General features: G+C 38.8%; 1 protein-coding gene across 8 annotated transcripts in view; it reads left to right on the top strand.

The window, feature by feature from the left end:
* AFDN (afadin, adherens junction formation factor) overlaps positions 1 to 19065 on the top strand; it is a 142064-nt gene that overhangs the window by 44347 nt on the left and 78652 nt on the right. For all 8 annotated transcript variants that reach the window (XM_058533986.1, XM_058533984.1, XM_058533985.1 and 5 more), the window contains 3 exons: positions 4484 to 4641; positions 13286 to 13397; positions 14534 to 14701. In XM_058533986.1, coding sequence (XP_058389969.1) covers positions 4484 to 4641; positions 13286 to 13397; positions 14534 to 14701 — 438 coding nt within the window. The remainder of the gene's footprint in view (positions 1 to 4483; positions 4642 to 13285; positions 13398 to 14533; positions 14702 to 19065) is intronic.

Raw genomic sequence — 19065 nt, 5'->3', positions numbered from 1 at the left:
ATGAAGAATTTGAAATGACTTACAAATATATCCACTAAAGAAAAAACCAAATGAGGAGGAGGGAAAGAAAATACAAAGATGAAGACAAAGAAGAAGAAAGATAGTAGAAATTTTAAAAAGGACAAGAGGAATGCCCAGACATAGCTACCATGTGCTGACATACTACCTGCCATCCTGAAGGGACTTTGTGTGCCACCGGAAGGGGTTTGACATTATTGAAATGATAATTTCCTCAGTGATTCCTTGAGGAATATTTAAGTATGGGCTTGGGGGTGTCTGAGTCATGATAAGGATAGCTAGGTTGGAGTATCAATTTTTGTGAGTAACTTAATAAAATATTTTTGTAAGAAATTTTTAATGTGGAGTAGGATGTAACATTTATATATATTGTTAAGATAAAACAGGAAACTCTGCATGTCACTTCAGGCTATGCCCTCAGGGACCCATATTTATTTTCCTCAGCCTTTGGGGGAACTTTGATGGAATATTTTGATATAATCTGTTAATAAGATGCTGAAGAGTTTTAAGCTGGGGATTTAGAAAGCTTTTAATTTAGCCTAAGCGTCAGATCTGAAGAGTTTACTGTGGAAGCAGAGTAGAGGATGGATTTGAGGGGATTGGCGATTAGAAGTAGGGATGCCCGTTAAAAGTATTGTGTCGCCCGTGTAACAAATGAACCTCTGAACTCAGTCATTGACGGTGGGCTGTAAAGAGAGAGAGAGGATGGAAGAAATATTTAAGAGGTAACAGACTGGATTTTACTGCAAGGGGAGGCGTTCAGGATGACCCCTGTTTCCAATTGGATAGATGTTGATGGACTGTGGAATTAAGGAACATTTGGGAGTGAAAGATACGTTTTGTTTATGTGTGTCATAGGAGGTGCTGGCATGATATGGAGTATCTTTTAGACTGGTGGTTCAGTGACTCTAGAGTACTGGTCAGCAGTGTCATATGGGGATAAAGATTTGGGAGTAATCTGTGATTGGGAGGGAACATCATGGGCATGGATGAGATTTTTTTGGGTAGAAAATATACATGTAATTCAGAAATTTAAGAGAAGGCCATTGTTAAGAGGAGTAGACAAAGAAAACAGGAAAAAAAAATCTCCAAAGAATTAGGAGGAGAAACAAGAACATCCAAGAAGTAGAGCTCGTCTATTAAAAGGATGGTCGGGGGTGGAAGGAACATTTTTCTTTACAGACTCCCAGAAACCCTAAAAAACTGGGTATTATTGTTAGTAAAATAGCTGTTTATGGTTAATATTAAGGAAGTCAGATATTAAGTTCAAGTGTTTTGTTTGTTTTTAATAAATAACTTAGGAAAATATATCTTTATAACCTACTGTAACTGTTAGCTTAGCTATTAGGTTGATAAAGAATGTGGGCTGGGGACGTGGCCACATGTGGGTGAGGCTTCTCTGAGAGTGACAGCTGAGTCTATTATTTTCCTCTCTTGTTAGCCTGAGGGTTGGTTCCCCAAGTTCTGATGACATACGTGTGTCTGTCTGTCTCACTTTGCAGCTGATCAGGCGTCGTAGCTCAGGTTTACTCATTTTGTGATGTCTTCAAAGTGTAATTGACCCAGAAATGCTCTGTATGTTTCAATTAATTGATTTGTGGCACAAATATTCTACCACCAGTTATAGTCAGGGCTTTTTTTACTGAGACATTCATTAATGAAATTGTAAGAGGCTTGAGGGAGTCAGTCCTTCCACATCAGTTTTTTTGTGAACAGTCTTGGGAGTGGCAGGGCATCATGACATGGACCCTGGAGTTGGCTTGCAGTTGGGATCCTTGTGTACTGTGAGCCTTGATTTGTTCATGTTCAGAATAGGGTAATAATCCTACCTTCATTTTAGAACTGAAATAAATATTTATACAAATAGATTTTAGTCCATAGTAGGAACTTTAAAATGTTAGCTTTTCTTTCTCCTTCCTTAGCAAATTGGGAGGTATGTATCTCTATTAAGTCAATACCATGGTATATGCTTATAAACTAAAAACCTTTTAAATTAGACTATATTCATTTTTTGCTTTTTTTGTCAGAATGCCTTAACATTTATGTTAAAACCAAATTAAGTTTTAGATAGATGTTCTGAAACATTCAAATGGATGATAAAAGGAATTCCATCCAATAGCTAAATTCATTTGGCCACATGAATGTGAATTTTACAGTTACCTCATGGTGTGTCCTTTAGAAGAAGTGCCGCTCAAAATTATATCTTCTGTAGGAACCATGCTGATTTTTTAAAATGACTTTCTGATAAACCTTGTCCTTAAATTTTTTCAGACCAAATAGTCTTCCATCATCAAGGTTTGTAACTTTGGTATTATGAAGTACTCTTCTAGGATTTCAGCAGATGTAAAATATTTTAGAAAAACTAACTTTCTGACCATATGCATTTTTCTTTGCTGTCTAGGTGAAGATACGTAAAATATTTTAGAAAAACTAACTTTCTGACCACATGCATTTTTCTTTGCTGTCTAGGTGAAGATACAAGTCCATCTCTTCAGCTTTCAAAACAGATGGTCTAGTTTGCTCTTTGGTTGTCTCGTGTGTAAAGCACATAGACGTTCCCTCAGTCTATAAAAATGTTTTTACTCATCTTCTTGTGCTATGTTTTTCTTGTAAATTACTTCAAATCTGTATTTAGAAGTAGAGTATAACTAAGTAAGGAGGGGATGCGTTTTAGTGTAGTGGACTCTGTGCTTTCAAGACTGGCCTCCCTGCTGGTGCTGTTGTCCCTTCTACAGCTGATCGTTACCCAGAAGCCGGGGTCCTCTTTGTAAAGCACAAGTGGCATTTGCCCACTTCCCTATACACACACGCGCGCTCTCTCTCTCTCTCTGATCATGGTCTGAAATCGTGCGTGATCTGGTCTTAGCCAGTCTCTGACTGCATCTCCCTCTTTTCACCTCAGTCTGTCCACTTTGGCCAGTGACCCTTGCCAGACTTATCCCAGTAATAGACCTTACTCTTGCTAGTCTGTCTGCCCAGAAAGCTCTGTACGTGGTCATGTGGCTGCTGCTCCTTATCATTCAGGGCTCATGACAGGTGGTGCTTCAGAGATGCCTCTACCGGTTACCCGGCCTCAGGAGGCTCTCGGTCATTTTCTTTCTCGCAACCATGCTTCTCTTTTTCACAGCAGGTACCACTCCCTTAAATCATTTATTTGTCTGTTTTCTCGTGAGTCTTCTCCCCCTGCACCCTACAGCTAGAATATAAGCTGTTTGAAGGCAGGAACACTGACCTGTTCATTGCTGTGTCCTCAGCACTGAAACAGTGGGCCCTCGATCCGTATGAGTTTGCACATAGTAAAATGTTGCCAGGTTGACAGCCTGGCTCCTGGCCTGCGTCAGCAGGTCCACATTGTAATACTAGCATGGACTAGTTGACTTCCTAAAAGACCAACATTATTTTATTGTGAGTCAAGTTGTCAAAATGCAGTTTGTGCCAGACTTGTTGAAAAAGAGAACATGAGAAATATTCAGTAGCCAGAATAACTGTTAGAGTTAAAAAGAGGCAAGGAGTCATGGAAATGTAGAACTTGCTTCGAGAGAGCCCTAATTCTTTTAATCCGGCTTTTTAATTTACAGGTAAGAAAAGGATGTTAGAAAGCTTACCCCAGGGCACGCATAGTAGAGTGGAGGAGGAGCCTCGCATAACTTCCTCCTCCAGGATTCCTTCATCTACACAGAAGACTTTAGGGCTTGTAGACCTTAGATCATCAGTAGAAAGCAAATTATGACACCAAAAATGACAATAATATAGCATTTATGTAGAATTTCATTAAAAAGAAGTATACAAACAAAAAGGAAAACCTCAGGATATCCAAATTGCTCTGCTCTAGTTAGTTTTTTTCCCTCCTAAATGAGTTCACAGCTAGAAATGGCATTCTGGTTTGCAGACCTGGAAGTAAAAATAGAGCCCATTGCTTTGGTGGCAAATACCTTATGAAACATCTTTGGACTTCAGCACCTGAAGTCTGCTGCTTTCTAGTTCAGTCTTTTAAAATTGATTTATGTAGTGGGATTAATATTTGGCCTTATCTGAATTTTTAATTTGTTTCAGATGGATGTTCAGAAAGTAGAGAAAATGGGGAAGATAGGTATGTAACAATGCTTAGGGAAGGAAGTGGGAAAGCAGTTGAAGAAAGAGCAGCAGTGTCAGGAAGCTCCAGAGTTTCCTCCTGTCTGTCCTTCACCCATGGTGGAGATCAGTCCATCACTATAAAAACGCTTGGGCTTGAAGTGAGGACGGAAACAGTCCTGACAGGATTAGCAAAATGTTGCTAGATCAGCAGGTTACTGCTAATGTATGTTATCTAACCGAAAATGAAAACAGAATTATTACACGGTTCCTTCTTTGCACTCATTGCAACTGGAACTTAGGTGCCCTTTTCTTAAGTGATTGTAAACATTAGCTCTCCCTATTATTGGAATAAAGTAAAGTTGTACTCAAAGATGTCCAAATGTTTTTTCAGGTGGAACACTGAGAATTTATGCAGATAGTTTAAAACCAAATATTCCCTACAAGACAATCCTGCTGTCTACTACAGACCCTGCAGACTTTGCTGTGGCTGAAGCTTTGGAGAAGTATGGTCTGGAAAAAGAAAACCCTCAGGATTACTGCATTGCCCGGGTGAGTAACTGTTCCATCAGTACTTAATATTCTGGAAATGAAGTGAAACCTAGACTGGTTTTCTCCCCACTGTATCATTTAGAATCTGATAAACTGAAACCATGCATTAAATATATATAAAAAACAGCATTCTCCTTCCATTACAAAAGGAATATATGTTCCTGTTATAAAGTAAGAAAAGTCTAAAAAGGCAAATAGTTCTGATACCAAAGGATAACTACTATTCACATTTTCGTATATATCCTTCCAATTATTATTTTGCGTATATGGGTAACTTAATTTTATTTTAGTGAAATCTGCTTTAATGATGTTTTTCTTATGGTTTTTACTGAGATATGTCATGAAGATTCAACTTTTAAATAGATTTCAGTTTGCTGTTCATAATTAACCAACATTTGGTCAATATGTTTAATAGTCGTCCTAATTTCTTAGAGATAAAGAATGTATCTTTGACCCTAGTACTCAAGAAATACAGTGAAATTTTATGCCTCAGAATTGATTTGGTAACACTATGTAAAATCAAGCAGGTTTTCTCTTCTGAGACAGACTACTTGGAAAATTGTTAACCTTAAAATCAGTCACAAGTATATACTAACTACTTTATAACCAATATTTCTCTGTCAAAAATCTCATTGGCAGGGGCTGGCCCAGTGGCGCAAGCGGTTAAGTGCCGTGCGCTCCGCTGTGGCGGCCCGGGGTTCGCCGGTTCGGATCCTGGGCATGCACCGATGCACCACTTGTCAAGCCATGCTGTGGCGGCGTCCCATGTAAAGTGGAGGAAGATGGGCATGGATGTTAGCCCAGGGCTAGTCTTCCTCAGCAAAAAAAGAGGAGGATTGGCAGATGTTAGCTCAGGGCTGATCTTCCTCACAAAAAAAAAAAAAAAAGTCTCATTGGCAGTAGATTTTTTTAAAAGATATCTTACTGGGGCCGGCCTGGTGGTGTAGTGGTTAAGTTGGTGTGCTCTGCTTCAGTGGCCTGGGGTTCACAGGTTCGGATCCCGGGCGTGGACCTATGCACCGCTTATCAAGCCATGCTGTGGCAGGCGTCCCATGTGTAAAGTAGAGGAGGATGGGCACGGCTGTTAGCTCAGGGCCACTCTTCCTCAGCAAAAAGAGGAGGATTGGCAACAGATGTTAGCTTAGGGCTAATCTTCCTCACCAAAAAAAAAAAAGATATTCTCCTGTCTCTCATCTTAGCAATTGATTATTAAATAATAAAATAGTGTGATTACTTGTTTTAATTCTCCCCCCACGAAGGTTATTGAGGAATAATTAAAGTACAATAAATTGCATGTATTTAAAGTCTGTAATGCCATATGTGTTTTGACTTATCAACACAATGAACATTTCCTTCACTCTCCCGAAAGTTTCCTTATGCCTCTTTGTAACCCATCCCTTCCTTCATCCCCTTTCCCCAGGCAACCACTGGTTTGCTTTCTGTCACTACAGATTAGTTGCGTTTTCTAAAATTTTCATATAAATAACATTATGTAGTACGTACTCTTTTTTTGCATGGTTTCTTTTATTCAGCATAATGACTTCAAGAATCATTTCTGTGGTTGTATGTATCAATAGTTGCTTCCTTTTTGTTGCTGAGTAGTATTTCATTCTATGGATATATCACAATTTGTTCAGCCATTTACCTGTTGATGGACATTTGGGTTGTTTTCAGTTTTTGGCTCTTACAGTAAGCTGCTATGAGCATATGTGTCCAGGTCTTCTTATAGACCTATCTGTTTTTTTGTGTGGTGGGGTAAATACCAAGAGTGCAATGGCTCAATGACATGGTAGGCATATGTGTAACTTTTTTGGAAACTATGAAACTGTTTTCCAAAGAGATTATACCATTTTACATCCCCCATCAAAAGTCTATGTGAGTTCCAGTTGTGCTCTTTCCTCATTCATACTTGGTATGGTCAGTTATTTTAAATGTTAGCCATTGTGATAGGTTATACTGGTATCTCACTGTGGAAAAATTGTGAATTTCCCTGATGATATAAATATATGTCAAATCCTATGTATGATACATATGTCGTGAATATTTTTTCCCAGACCGTGGCTTGGCTTGCTTTTTCCTTTTTTTTTTTTTTTTTGTGAGGAAGATCGGCCCTGAGCTAACATCTGCCAATCCTCCTCTTTTTGCTGAGGAAGACTGGCCCCGGGCCAGTATCCATGCCCATCTTCCTCTACTTTTTATGGGACGCCGCCACAGCATGGCTTGCCAAGTGGTGCGTCGGTGCACGTCCGGGATCCGAACCGGCGAACCCTGGGCCGCTGCAGCAGAGCGCGTGCATTTAACCGCTTGCGCCACTGGGCTGGCCCCGCCTTTTCATTTTCTTACTGGTGTCTTTGAAAGAGTAAAAAATTTTAAATTTTGTCAAAGCCCAACATACTAATTTTTTTTTTAGCATTCAGTGGTTTTTGTATTCGGTATAAGAATTTGCCTCCTCCAAGGTTGCAAATATTTTCTCCTATGTTTTATTATGGAATATTTATAGTTTTAGGTTTTACAATTAGGTCTGTATGTTCCATTTCAAATTAATATTTGTGTATAGTGTGAGATTAGAGTCGATGTTCACGTTTTGCCATACAGGTAGCCAGTTGATCAAGCCCCATTTGTTAAAAAGACTTTCTCTTCTGTTGAGTGCTTTGGCACCTTCGTTGAAAATCAATTGACCATATATATGTGTGGTTCTATTTCTGTAATCTGTTCTGTTCCATTGATCTATATGTCTTATATCTTTTTGTCAACACCAAGCTGTATTGATTACTGTAGATTTATAGAGTCTTAAAATCACGTAAGGTAAGTCCCAATTTTTTGTTTTTGCTTTTAAAAATTGCCTTGGTTATTCTAGGTTATTTGCATTTCCAAATAAATTTTAGAATCAGCTTGTCAGTTTCTTTACAAAACCTGCTGGAATTGTGACCAGGTTTGCATCAAATCTGTAGATGAGTCAGAGAGACTTTCCATCCTTAAAATATTCAGTCTTCCAGGCTGTGAGCAGAGTGTGCCTCTTTGTTTATGTGGTCTTCACTAAGCTTGCAGTTGTGTTTTATGGTGTTCAGTGTGGAGGTCTTAACCTTGTTTGTTAGCTACAAATGGACTCAAGTAAAAGGGCTTGCCTGAGTTTTATGGCTTTTATCTTTTTGCTGAAAAGCTAAGAAGTTATATTTAGTTGGAAAAACTTTTGGTGGGTCTGTAATTTTATGACTATAGCCCAATTTTCAGCTGAAAATAGATGAGAAAACAGATACTGTTCTCCCATTAAAATGACAATAAAGGAATAAAAAAGCCTGTATAAATGCACAAGAACAAAGAGAATGAGAGAAGAGATGGCAAAAGATGAGAGTTGTAGATGAAATTCTGAAGAAGTAAATGAGTGGAATCTAACTTCTGGGACCAGAGAAAGCCTGTAGAGAGAGGACCCACCAGGAAGCAGCGTGCCAGTGTCTGCATCACAATCCCAAGGAGACTCAGGAATGAGAGGCTTTAGCATTTTCTGAGTCAGCATTGAAAGTTGGGCTGAAAACAAACTGGGCTGAAAGTTTTTAAGAAGTAGTACTCTCCATTGTCCCAACTACCATGTCATCTCTCCATCTGAAGGCTATAGTAAAACTGATGGGGGAACAGGCCTCGGATTTAGGGATAACAGGCAGAGCGAGTGCGGCAAGGATCTTGACTGAAAACAGGTGGATGAGGTGGAAGGCTGTATCCAGAATACTGACAACCAGAAGATTTAAGGATTCCTCCCAGAAGGCCCTTTCTGGCCAAAGAAGAGAGATCTGTATAGAAAGTGACCTTTGGAAATTCTGTTCCAGTAACCTCACCCAGAGGCCTACCGACAGTAATCTTTGCCCATACGTACTATAGCCGTTACTAACCTTTAGCTTTCTTGTGACTTACTGTTAAATGCCAAGATTTAACAGACACTTGAAAACATCGTTAAAATGAGAGACCGACCATCACAAACAGATAAAAGAACCTGGAGATAAAAGAGACCATGCAGAAAGCAGACGCAAGTGTTCAAAAACTAAGAGACTCAGATAAGGAGGATCACTTGCATCCATGAAATAAGACTAGAATGCTGTAAAGAGGAACATTCAGAGAAAGAGCTCTTGGAAATTTAAAAAAATATAAGTAAATAAGAGATGGGGAAAAATGTCAATAGAAGGGATAGAAGATAAAGTTAAGGAAATCTGTCAGAGTGTAGAACAAAAAGAAAATGAGATAAAAGAGAAAAGATGAGAAATATACATTATCAGTGTAGATTATCTAACATTGGTCTATGGAGGACCAGATAGAGGAAGCAAGAGGAAATGGAGAGAGAAAAGTTCTCGCAAGAAATAATACTAGAATGTCTTCCAGAACTGAAGGATTTGAGTTGCTAGGTTGAAAAGGCCATGTGAATAATGGTACAGTTACTTTGAAAACGACCTGAACCAAGGCATATTATTTTGAAATTGCAGAAAACTAGAGAAAAAGAGAGGATAATGCTTCCAAAGAAAAAGATTGTTGGGCAAGATTGGCACCAGTGATTTCAACAGTGAAGCAGTGCTTTCTAATGCAGAGTGAAATGATTTCCAATCCAGACTCTCAGTCAAGTGTTAGGTGGATAGAATAAAGACATTTCAAAACATGCAGGGCACAAATTTACCACTCATGCATCCTTTCTCAAAAGGGTGCTGGAGGACGTTCTCCAGCAAGATAATGGGGTAGGCCAAAAATGAGAAAGATATAGGATCCCAGAATAGAATCTAGCACAGGGGAAAGTAATCCCAGGGGTGATGGGGAAGGAGAGTCTGGAAGATCACTGTGCAGTTGTCCTAAATAGCACCCACTTCAGAGTGGGGATACTGTCGAGATTGAAAATAACGTTTAGAAATATGGTGGTAAGTATTAATTCTAACATCTAAAACAAACAAATGCCAGTAAATTCCTGAGTGTGTTTCTATGAGGACTTTTTTCTTCAGTATTGTGTGTTACAGCAATAAATAAGAATGAAACTAAACACCCATCACTAAAGGAACGCTTCTCCCGTTGAATACCTTGTCACTGGGAAACCTTATGAATTAGGTCTATACTAGTTGACTGGGAGGTATATACATTTTATACCGTACCCTGTTTTTGGAAAAACAATCACTGTAAAATAAAACCACATAACAGCATTCTGTGTGTATGTATGCATGAGAATAGGAAAGGTAAACACATAGGAAGGACACACACCAGCTTATCGGTTACCTACAGGAAGGGAGGAGGGATGAAAAGAAGACTCTTAAAATACCATATATAATTAAGATATGGACCCTCTTGTATAAATTTCAGTGCATAGAGAGAATTATTGAAAGAATGATCATAAAAATATAGTTATCAGTATTGTTTTTCTTTCTTCCTTATGCTTTTCTGTATTGGAATTTTTTACAATGAGCCTGTATTATTCAGAATCAGAAAAAATACAACAGAGCTCATTTCACTGTGGGATGGAGAAAGATAAATGATCTTGAGGATTTGTGGGGTTTTTTTTTGTGTGTGTGTGAGGAAGATGAGCCCTGAGCTAACATTTGTCACCAATCCTCCTCTTTTTGCTGAGAAAGACTGGGCCTGGGCTAACATCCGTGCCCATCTTCCTCTACTCTATATGGGACGCCGCCACAGCATGGCTTGACAAGCGGTGCGTTGTTGTGTGACCGGGATCCGAACCCCAGGCAGCCGCAGCGGGGTGTGCGCACTTAACCGCTACACCACCGGGCCAGCCCTGGGTTTGTTTTTTGATGTGCCTTTTCATTCCTTTGATCTTACCAGGAAAGAGTAAGGAATAGTATTGATAAATTAGAAGAAAAAAAGATGCTTTCAGAAATGAAAAAAAATTTTATGCCTGATTTCTGGATGGTAGTATTCATCTGATAGGGAAACAGTGTCATGAACTGAAATTCTACCATACTTAGGGGAGGAGGTTGGTAGGCTAAGATTGGGAGGATAGATAATCAAGATAATCATGCATTCTCTCTGAAGGAAAAATATTGAGATGCAGGGCATTCTGGTGCATTTTCCTCCTGGCAGTTAAGTAGGAAGTAGAGGAGAACCTTGTTGCAGTGCTGGGCTTTGTGAAATGATTGCTTTTCTGTTTAGAAGAAATATATAGCGAGCATCCTTGTACATATGGGCAATACATTTATATCTATAGAATAATCGGGTCCAGTGATAATGATGGATTTTTGATACATGTCCCTTATACTTTTGGTTAGTAACTGCTGTGAAAAGTGTCCTTACTCAGAATAAAATCAGTAAAACAATAGTGAGTTAGGGTTAGGCTGTGAGCACCGAGGGAGGAACTGTATTACCCACCGTGCCTAGCCTTGCGCTTGATTCTTGGGATTGTTCGTGTGTTTGCCCAGGGAATGTTTTTGTTCAAGTGTATGTAAATCTGTTAAATAATGATCAGTTCCATAAAGTTGCATTTGATATGATATGTGATAATGAACTTCATAACATTTTTTTCTTTTCAATAATTTCTGCCTTATTTTTACTGATGAAAATCAGAAAGTGAAAGAACACCTTAATCAGGGTCATGAAATTATAAAAGCTTGCTTTGAGCTTTTATTGACAGTCCCTTTTGAGGTCATTTGATGATTTCTTTTGAGGGTCTCCTGGTTTTGGTTTTCTGTTCTATTTTGCCCCTGCACATTTTTTTTTTGCAAGCTTAGGCAGTAGAAATCAAAGAGTTGATTATTGTTTTAACCTTGAACTAGGAATTCTTTGTTTTCTTGGCTTGCCATCTCATAAATTATGTAACGTGTAGTTCTTCCATATTCATTCATTCATCTGTTATTTTATCTAATTAATTATTCAATACATATTTAAGTTCCTCTTATTTTTTTAGATACTATGCTGGGGTAGAAAGATAGGAGCCGCCTTTAAAACAGTTTATAAAAAGGGAGACAGGCCAAGAATGAAAATACAAACAAGGAGCTTTTAAATTAGAATGGAGGTCAGGCAAGGCTTCCTGGAAGGGTTGTACTTGAGCTGAAAGATGAGTGGATGTTAGCTAGGCACAAAAGTTGGTGAATGGGCTTCTTAGGCACAAGGGGTCATGGAAGCATGAAATTCGTGGCCTGATTTGAGAACTCTGAGTAGTTCCTTGTGGCTGGATCTACAACGGTACATGACAAAGATTGAAATTGAAGAGGTGAGTGAAGGTCAGATCCTGAAGTTGTACGTGTTCTAAGCGAAAGATACTAAACTTAATACAAAACGCTACGAAGAAAGATTGATAACTTGAGCATGTGTGTGTGTTTTGACAGATTTGTCTTTTTAAGGTAATTTGAAGCAGGATAGAGAGAAATTATAGAGTTCTATAGAGGAGTCTAATCCATTTGGTGTATGAGCATGATGATGGATTTGGGTGGTAAGGTCTATTAAGACAACATGATTTCATTAACTGTGGACTGAGAATAGTGTTCAGGTGCTGGCGGCTTGGCTGCTTCTCGTCCTTTCTATAGTCGTCTTTTCTATAGTCGTCCTTTCTATAGTAGTCCTTTCTATAGTCGTCTTTTCTATAGTCGTCTTGTCTATAGTCGTCCTTTCTATAGTCGTCCTTTCTATAGTCGTCCTTTCTATAGTCGTCCTTTCTATAGTCGTCTTTTCTATAGTCGTCCTTTCTATAGTCGTCTTTTCTATAGTCGTGTCTTGGTTGGTGTTAGTAGTAAATCAGAGTGACGGTGAAGCAGAAGTCAAGCAGGGTATGGGAGATTATTGGGCCACTGCCGCCTGTCTTCTTTCCCTGAGGGCTTTCTTGGTTGATTAAGAAAATTGTTCGGCTATCATAAAAACATAGAATAAAAGGTATTACAGCGTTTTGAATTTTTAAGAGTTTTGTGAATGTAGTATCTTAAAACAGATGCTTAGAAACATTTGCTGAATGAATAGCCCAGTAATATTATCTAAATGATCTGATTAAAATTTAATCATAAAGGCAGATTACCTGCAGGAAAAAGAAAGCTATTCTGTTTTGTTGTTATGTGATGGTTATCCTGAGAGAGCTCACATTAGATGAAACTACCTTATAAAAACAATTATTTGATTATGAAGGTGGGTTAGGGACTAGAGAGATTGAATTTGCAATAATAAAGTTATCTTAAGAGCCAGCCCTGATGGCCTAGCTGGGTAGATGTTGGCGTACTCTGCTTCAGCGGCCCGGGTTCAGTTCCTGGGCATGGAACTCGTCTCTTAGTAGCTATGCAGAAGAGCTAGAAGGACTTACAACTAGAATATACAACTATGTACTGGGGCTTTGGGGAGGGGAAAAAAAAAGTTAAGAAATTACTCACAAGTTAACCATTACATACTGTCCTTCCATATAAAAGTTCGTTAAAAAAATACTAGTTCTTTTTGGGGGCCAGAGAGGTAGGTGAATAAAAACAGCCCAGTCAGCTGGCTAAGTCTTTTATTGGAGACTGTTTTTTCCTTCACTTTTGGAGATGGTTTATTTGAGTGAGAATTGTTTATAGTGTTTGATCAATTTCATTCTACAGTGACTTTTTAATTTACCCAAAACCAGTAAGTTCTTTCTTTTAAATACCTGCTAATAATTTACTTTTTAGGTATAGTCACATAGTATAATAATATAATAATTTTTTCCTTTTAGGTTATGCTTCCTCCTGGAGCCCAGCATTCTGATGAAAAAGGTGCTAAAGAAATTATCCTTGATGATGATGAGTGTCCTTTACAAATCTTCAGGGAATGGCCAAGTGACAAAGGTAAAGAGTAATTTTATTTGTTCAAGAATTACTTCTATGATATGTTAAATTTCTACTTGATACACTAGTTGTTTAGCTTATCAAAGTATGTAGGAGAGTGTGCATGGCAGTGTTGTTAATGGCTGTTTGCTGTACAGTTTTCAGCCTCCTTCCTAGACTTGCTGTGTGATTCCTAGGCGGTCCCCTTGTGCCCAGGGCTGCACTCAGCTTGTGCGACTCTCATGCTTAGACCTGGAACAAACGGTCACACTGCAGTAGGAGTACTGTGTCTGGAAGAAGCCAGACTTTAGCACTGTGTCAAGAAGTGGAAGATGATTATCTGGCAGCAGTGGAATCCTTTCCGTGCTGACCCGGTGAACTGGTTGGTGTTTGGACAAATTTGTTGTAATAGGGAAAATAACTCACAACCCTAAAGATTGTCCAGTAATTTAGTTATTTCAAATAATGAATCCAGACTTTTCACTGTTTACACAATTTCCCCTAATATTTCAAAGCAGTGAAGGTTTAAAGCTATGTTTTTGATGAAATGATAGTTTTTTTTTTTTTAGATTCACATTATGATCTGACTGTTGCTCAGTAGAGGGCCTTTCCGTTGATAAAGACATAAAAATTTATTGCCAGTTAACCCTATCGATACTTGAATGTAGATTGATAGTTTTAAAAGTACACTTGCTTAGTACTTTTTCTAGACAGTAAAAGTTAAAGTCCAATTGCTTTGAATTCTGAGTTAATTGACTTAAAGTCAATTCAATTAAAAATATATTTGTGTGTATGTATTTTCTGTGCCTATGTTATATATATCAATATATTTATTGATCATTAGGTTATTTACCAATATAAACATTCATTTATTCTTAAACTGATGTGTTGTTTTTTAAGCATGTAATGTGCTTGGGTAGTTGTTAATTTAAAATAATCTTTGGAAATCACTTGCTAGAGTTTTTCAGAACACATCTAGACTGATAGTTCCTCTACTGACTATAGGTATAGATTAGGTAAGCTTTCATTCAATTATTCCTTGAGAGATGTTATTAAATTGCATTTTTTAAATAAATCTTTGAGGAATTGTCTGCCAGTCAGCTGGCTATCTACACTAACTTGAGTCTGGTTGATAATTTACAATGTTCTTGTTCTAGGGATTTTAGTCTTTCAGTTGAAGAGGAGGCCACCAGACTATATCCCAAAGAAAACTAAGAAACACAGCGATGGGAAGCCAGTGAAGGGAAAGGAGAGAGCTGATGGGTCTGGCTATGGCTCGGCACTTCCACCTGAAAAACTGCCCTATCTGGTAGAGTTAAGCCCAGGTGAGAAATAGTATAAATTTGTGATTTTTTAGCTTTAAATGTTTATACTTTTTAATGAATTTTGTTTAAGTAGCCTTTCTGTTGGCTGACAACCTTTTTTAGGCTATTTATTTAAAAAAAAAGGAACTCTCTTGTAAGATGACATTTTAAAAAAAAGAACCTCAAGGTCACATTCATTTATAAAAATAAAGTTCATATGGACAAAAATGAACATTGAAAAACAAAATTTAAAACAGTGAATATAGAGAGTTTAAGGAGAAGTCTAAATGATCCACTCCCTTTTAAAAATTTTTTCCCAAAATAACCTTGTAAAATACTAAAAATGACAAACAGAAATGTACTCCTCTTAGGGCAGATTTAATTGAGGCAATGTGTATATATTTACCATAATATTGTTTAATGTATGACCAATGTCTGAAAAGAATATCTTTAAATTTAACAGTTCATCTAAGAATTGCATCTGTAAGAGAAAGGATATTTGTTTGGTTTTAAAATTGTAATAGACTAAGTTTATTTTCATGTTAGTCCTCTAAATATTTTGTTTGTAGATCTCTCTTAAGCTAAAGCTGTTGTTGTAAGTTAACCCGTAGGTAGAGAAATACATTGACATTCTTTAATGTTTTATACACACACACATCTTTACGTAGCATATATATTTGCATATATGCGATATATACATGGCGTATTTGTTTATCTTTCAGCTCAACTACATCATTTCTTATTTGTAGAGTTAAAATAGTAATGTGTGACCTGTATTATAAAAAGCTATGAAAAACGGTATTTCACCGTCCCACCCAGAACTGCTTTTAAATAAAGCTCAATTTGTAATTACAGAAAAAGTTAGCTGAAACTCAAACCTCTTATGTAGATAATCTGTGGTTCCTTGGGCAGGAGTTATGTTTTTCTCTTCTTTGACTCTTGAGTGTTTACATCTATTTACAAGATTAGAACTAATGATGGGTTATGGTGCTTGTGGTCCAGCAGTCTCGGCACAGCTAGGGTACATCGATACAGGAAGAATGGTGGTGCTTTGACTGATACTCTGTAACTTACAGTCAGTGTCAGCATGCTGCGGGTAGTTTTTATACTGAATTATGTTTGAGGACTTGTTTTTTAATTGATTAACTGGGGCCGGCCCCGTGGCTTAGCGGTTAAGTGCGCGTGCTCCGCTGCTGGCGGCCCGGGTTCGGATCCTGGGCGCGCACCGATGCACCGCTAGTCTGGCCATGCTGAGGCGGCGTCCCACATACAGCAATTAGAAGGATGTGCAACTATGACATACAACTATCTACTGGGGCTTTGGGGAAAAAAAAAAGGAGGAGGATTAGCAATAGATGTTAGCTCAGAGCCGGTCTTCCTCAGCAAAAAGAGGAGGATTAGCATGGATGTTGGCTCAGGGCTGATCTTCCTCACACACACAAAAAAATAATAATAATTGATTAGCTATTTGTGAGGAATATATTAGTGTTGCTTTGTCCCTCAGTTTTCTGACTGAAAAGTTCATTTAAACTTCTGGTTTCTCACTGGTTTTGAAACGTATCTTGGTATTACTGTGTCCCTGCAGAGTGTGTGGGAGTGTTGGCGCTCGGTTATCCCAGGCCATGAATGGCAACCATGAGACAGCCATTCATTTTCGAATTAAAAATATTTTAGGATCTTTGGGCATTGGGTCTGTTCTTTTAAATTTTGTCTTAGGTGTTAGAAACTAATGATTGCTTTCTCTAAACCAAAATTTTTGAGGATTTAAGGCTTTTAGCCCAGAGATAATTGATAAATAACAGTCAATATAGAAAAATTTTCAAATGGATGATGGAAAGTTGCTTTGGGTGGGTAGCAGAGACAGGATAAGAATTCATTCATTCATTTATTTGACAAATGTTTACTGAATACTTATGGTGTGTCAGACACTGTTCTGGGCCTTGGAGGTGGAGCACCAACAACAGAGGGAACCTGTGACCTTGGCAACACATCATCTAGTAAGAATTGCTATTTTGACTGCTTATTTCATACTCTAGTCTCCCAAGTAATAAAATAGATAGAAGGTTTTCATGGGTGTCGGCAGATAATAGACCATAGATAAACCTTAATTCTGTACTACTTTTAACCAGATATTGGCAGCAGCGTATGCTGCATACTTCTTACTACGTTTCCGTGCTCCATGGCACTCTGCTGCCCTTAGTCCGCATTCACTGAGCTGCTCCCTGAGGCTAAGCAGTGGCTACTGAAGGTAGATTGCTCCTGCCTGCAAGTGCGGCACACACTGAGGGATGCTCGTGGTGCAGTGTGCTGGGTCCCGGAGACTGCCTTTGGTCCAGCCTCCCTCCTGAGGACTTGGACTGCCTGCTGGATAGCTTCACTTGCTCCACAAATGCCTGAAGTTCAGATCTGCTACCACTTTTTTTTTTTTTTTTTTTTTTTGTGAGGAGATCAGCCCTGAGCTAACATCCGCCAATCCTCCTCTTTTTTTGCTGAGGAAGACGGCCCTGGGCCAACATCTGTGCCCATCTTCCTCCACTTTATATGGGACGCCGCCACAGCATGGCCCACCAAGCAGTGCGTCAGTGCGCGCCCGGGATCCGAACCAGCGAACCCCGGGCCGCCGCAGCGGAGCGCGCGCACTTAACCGCTTGCGCCACCGGGCCGGCCCCTCTGCTACCACTTTTTAAGGGTGAGCAAATAGTTGGTGGCAAGCCTGAATGCTAGGCCAAGGTCTTTCTTACACCAAAGCTGTGTGCTTTTCACTAGGTCATGCTGTCTCTTTAAGTTTTCATTATTATCAATTGAGCACAGTTAGCATACTGAATGAAATTGGTTTATTTTCCATTTATGAGAAAATAATACTCATAAGCATTGACTTGTTATGAATGGATAAATACTGTATTTCCACAGGACACATTGTCAGCCAGGCGTATATCCTTGGGGTTGGGCTGAGATCCTGAGGTTGTGGACTGGAGGTTTTTGAGATGTGAGCATGTGCTTACACTGTCTCTTGGAGGAGTAGAGTGTAAAAAGTCATTTTATTCTCTGCTTTGGATTTGCTGTGTTCTTTCAACAGAAGGAATCAGCAGAGTGGGGTGGTAGTCTTCTATATGATTAACTAACTGTTGCTCTCCTGCTGCTTGGTGACTCACCTGTTGTCTTGGTGTTTTCCCTAACAGTCTGCATTGGTTTCCAAAACACACACTACCTGGAGCATTGTTGTCTTGTCCTCTCAGCTCTGAAAGCTGATGGGGTGAAATAGACTTTTCTTCCTTTGAAGTTGTCTCACTGCAGCTCACCCTCTCCTGTCTCTCTCCTCCTTCCTCTCCCACGTGTTCTGCATGGCCTCTGTCCTGCCGATGCTGCCTTCACCTGGGTCCTGTGCATGTGTTTGTAGCCCCAGGGAGAAGGAATCACTTTGCCTACTACAACTATCACACTTACGAAGGTAATGCTGTCTTCATACTACTTTTTGAACTGAGCACTCACAGAACCTCATGGGCACAACAGTGTTACTGACCAACTATTTTATGTGTTAGTTTTTGAATTGTTATAAATAAGTTGGATTTTAAGAAATTTAATGTACTGTCATTTTATTCATAGCTACTAAGGGATCCATATCCAGAATTCATTTCATTTAATAGAAGCTTATTTTGCAGAAATGTCCAATTTCTTTATTCAGGCTTAAGTGAGAAATTGGACTAAAGAAGGGGAGAACTGTTTTCCTATCCTTCCCCTCCTTCCCCCAAGAAAAAGTTAGAAAGATGGGGAGAAGGAGGGGGAGGAGGCAGGGACAGAGGAAAAGAGAGAATGAGAATATGGTGAGGTAAGAAAGAAAGAAAGAGACTGAGAGGCAGGCAGGCAAGAGGAGCTGTTTTGGTCACCACTGTCACATAATCTAGCTGTGATGTGATGGGGAAGAGGCATCCCAAGTCCGTGGCCATGTGTCTGATAATCTTTAGGAGGCTACAGAGGAAAAGAATCAGCCATACATTTGGTATTCACTCATATTTATGATCTTTTTTGTAGGGAACCAGTTTACATTATGAGCAGGTTTTAGGGTGTTCCTTAGGATTCTCCTTCATTTCTTCTTGTTAACAAAGCTGTACTTTTCTGCTTGGAATATGTTTCTCAAATTTCGTGCATCTCAGTCTTTGTGATCTTAAAATTGTACCATTTATGGAATACTTATTTTTTTGTCTGTTTTTATATTTAAATCTTATTTTTTTACATGTTGATAGTAGTGATCAAATACTTTTCCATGCTGTATAAAGTTTAATTTAGCATCTTATATTGGTTTGTTGAATTTTCTCCAGACTGATAATACACATTTTCATTGGATATTGACCAAACTTGGAATTTGGGGTTTTTGGTCTTTAATATAA

Source organism: Diceros bicornis, chromosome 39 (assembly GCF_020826845.1).
Source record: "Diceros bicornis minor isolate mBicDic1 chromosome 39, mDicBic1.mat.cur, whole genome shotgun sequence".
Classification (NCBI taxonomy): domain Eukaryota; kingdom Metazoa; phylum Chordata; class Mammalia; order Perissodactyla; family Rhinocerotidae; genus Diceros; species Diceros bicornis.
The sequence above is the reverse complement of the archived record's forward strand: the minus strand, read 5'-3'. Positions and strand labels throughout refer to the sequence as shown.